Source organism: Gossypium hirsutum, chromosome A06, assembly GCF_007990345.1.
Source record: "Gossypium hirsutum isolate 1008001.06 chromosome A06, Gossypium_hirsutum_v2.1, whole genome shotgun sequence".
In the NCBI taxonomy this organism is placed as follows: Eukaryota; Viridiplantae; Streptophyta; class Magnoliopsida; order Malvales; family Malvaceae; genus Gossypium; species Gossypium hirsutum.
The window spans coordinates 194,586-197,961 of NC_053429.1; the positions used below are offsets into that span (position 1 = coordinate 194,586).

General features: G+C 35.3%; 1 protein-coding gene across 1 annotated transcript; it reads right to left on the reverse strand.

The window, feature by feature from the left end:
* Nucleotides 1–650: 650 nt before the first annotated feature.
* On the reverse strand, nt 651–2,786 carry LOC107938155 (thaumatin-like protein 1b). Its single transcript, XM_041114716.1, has 2 exons — nt 1,733–2,786; nt 651–1,059 (listed from the first exon to the last, which is right to left on the reverse strand). The coding sequence occupies exons 1-2, from the start codon at nt 2,488–2,490 to the stop codon at nt 879–881; spliced, it is 939 nt and encodes a 312-aa protein (XP_040970650.1). The 5' UTR covers nt 2,491–2,786; the 3' UTR covers nt 651–878.
* Between the last annotated feature and the right edge of the window lie 590 nt (nt 2,787–3,376).

The window sequence follows — 3,376 nt, forward strand, 5'->3', positions numbered from 1 at the left end:
AATACTCAACTAGAGTTTATTTTTACATTAAGTGAGATTTAAAGGTTGATGATGGTTCACAGAACAATGTTATAAACCGTATACAAGAATTTAAAAGGGTTAGAAGAAAATAGAAGGTTTCAAAGAGAGTTTCCAGTGTTTCGATCATTCTCAAATTAGTCATAAAATATTTATATAAAAAAATGTTATAAGCCTCTAACACGTATTTGGATGTAATTGAAAATTTTGTCGTACCATATGGCTTAAACATAAATTTCTGAAAGTCCCGTTCATATTAGTACATAAGTTAAATGTTTCAACTCTTTTTATTTGAAGTTTGAACCAACACTCCTCGGCTCTATCCGCCACCACCAACCACCACCATTTTTTTCCCTCAAGAAAGAGCAACCCAATTATAGCAACTTGTGTCGTGCAATAGCCTTGACAATTTCGATCACAATTTACAAAATTCAGCTCTCTATATAAAATAGTAATGTATAGCAGCATCCTATACCGACATAAATAAAATAAAATAATCCATCACTTAATTAAAGAGCATCATTTTTTAATGATAAAACAAGCTCAAATATTATTATTGATAAGTTTAATCTCAAATAATTTCATTTTCCTTTCAAATAAATCCAAGATATAAAATAGATAAAGCCAAAAGCTGGTAATAAATCTATTATTGATAAGTTCCTGAAGCCAACAATTAGATGAATCCCATTCCCCTCCTACAATAAATACTAAACCTAAAAAAGAATCTCTTACACCTAACACTGTAACAATGCCTATGCTTGAAAGGGACAAAGTTAGCCTGGGGATTTACTCTATATATTATGCTTGTATGCTAAAGTACTTTCGTAAGTCTAATGCCCGACCCCGGTTAGTGAAGGAAATTAGAAGAGTTTCCACGACCACCAAATTGCCATAATGATGCCCACGTTTACGAACACGTGGGTGCAGGAGGACGGTGATGCTACATTTTGGTCCAATGCACCTTCATACACCATCGCGGTGTTGATAAGAGGTGGTGTTGTCGTTTCCGTGTTTTGTTGCTGCTCTTGCGATGATTTTTGGCTGCAAATTTTACGTACCAAAATTAACCGTTAAAACAAAAAAAAAAGGACTCCGAAAACGACAATAAAATAACGTAACGTGCCAGTAAAGTATGGTCCATTACAGACATAACGTCTTTTCTAGAGATTTGTTAAGCATTTATTTTATTTCCCTAAACTGCCCGTTATCGACAGTACAATAATTACTTCGATGAGCGTGCACTCTCTCAATACATTGATCCATAAAAAAGAACCAATTACTGTAACTCAACGGGTAGCTGTGGCAGAGCCGACATAAGATAGCAAATTAGATTCGTTTTTTTTGCAGACCAAACGTGAAAAAGCTGCGCCGTAAGTGATACACCACCCTTTGATGCCAACGTTCATTTCATGACAAAATTACCCTTTCACGTTGGGATAAGTTATTCCTAAACTTGATAATTTTTTTTCTAATTTTGTTCCAAAACTTCTTTTTTATTTATATTAATATCTGAATTTAACAATTATCATTACTCTTGATCCCCGCAACCACCTAAAATTATATGATTTTTTATGTGATGATGTAGTAGTAGAGTACTGCAATCACATGGACCAAAATTGAGAAAAGTTGTCAAGCTTAGGGACTAAATTTTGCTTTATCCCTTTGACTTAAATGTTAAAAAATAAAGTTGGAGGGGGTTGTGGAGAAAATTTACCTAGTGTTAGGCGAAGGACAGAAAGTAATTGTATAATCAGCGTTGGCGCATGTGAAGGTACTGGTTTTATCATCATAGGCATAGCTGTATGCGCGTGGGCAAGCTGTCTTAAACACCTCCGAGTACGAAGACGGTTTGCAAGTATCGGGTGTACCATACGCGCCGCTGCAACAGTACTGAGGGTCGCCGAAGGCTTCGCAAGCACTCTTGCAAGCGACGCCATCTGTGCCGTCGGTGCTCATCACCTTTAGTTCGGAAGGGCAAGAGCCATTAAGGTCAACCACGCAGCCGGTGTTGGTACAGTTTTGTCCCGTGCCACCCTGTGGAACAACCAACATAGGGATGTTGTAACCGTCGACCAAACTCACGTCGAAAAAATCAAGGCCGCCAGCACCGTCCAATGTGAACTCAGCTAAACTCGCGGGCGGAGCAGCCCCGTTTCCAGAACATTCCACCTTCCCGGAGCCACAATCACCGGTAAGGCAGGAAAATTTCCCGGTGGAATCCTCGGAGCAATGGGTTCTACCCCAGAACCGACCACCCCATGATGCCGGTGCAGTAATGGCTTTGGTTTCGCCGCTTTGGAGAGCGAAACCAGTGGTGGGAAGCGTTGGAACACCTGCGTTTGATAGAATCCCTGGCCATACAACATAATTGCATTCGTTTACTATTGTAAAGGTTGTGGCTTTCACTACTGATATGAACGAATGTGAAAGAATAAGAACACAGATAGCAGCAACAAATGTATATTGGGCCATTAAAGCTTAAAAATTTGCAAGAAGAAGAGGAAGTTGGGGAATGTGGAAAACTGCTTCTGCTTCTGCTTCTTCTTCTTTAGAAATGAGGGTTGGGAGAGTGTTTGAGATTCTGCAATGGTAGATGGAGAACGGTATTTATAGTCTATAGAGAGGGAAATTGGGCTTGGAATAAAAAAATTAACGGTAGACAGAGTCAGACATGACGAATGAATATGTGGGTCTACTTGGTAGTGTGTCTACCATACCGGATTTTGAGATCAGTTGCATCGGTGTTCAATTAAAAATATCTTTCTTTCCCTTTTTTTAACGTGAAAATTTGAGGATAAATAGAAATAAAATTAAAAATTAAAGCCACTTTCAAATTAAAATTAAAAATTATTTATTTAAAAGTATGATATATGAAATTTTTATATATAAAAATTTATATTATTTAAATTTTACAAATCAATATTATTGTCGATATAGCATTATTTTATTTCATATATAGGATATATAAATAATAAATAATTATATTTATCTAATATAAAAATAAATTGATATATTTATTTTATTATGTACAATTAAATCAAAACAAAGTTCCATGTAATGTATATATATAACTATGGTGCCCTTTCTTATTTTAAGATTTGAGCCTAATTTTGTTTGAGAAGGAGAAGTATTTCGATTAAGTCCTCTCAACAATCATGACTCCAATATTCAAATTTAGTCCAAATGTTTAGTGAAAACTATTATTACATCTTCCAACTATATGTTGGCACTACAATTAAAGTTGTACCTATATAATTTTACTAAATTATATATAAAAAATGTTAAGATTTATCCGTGGTATGTATTAAAGATTAATCAAATAATAATATCATATGATTATTTTATTTTAAATTAATTA

Coding starts and splice junctions, on each gene's coding strand:
- LOC107938155 (XM_041114716.1), bottom strand. CDS start 2,490: ATGGCCCAATATACATTTGTTGCTGCTATCTGTGTTCTTATTCTTTCA. Junction 1,060..1,732: donor TGTCCTTCGCCTAACACTAG/GTAAATTTTCTC, acceptor TAAAATTTGCAG/CCAAAAATCATCGCAAGAGC.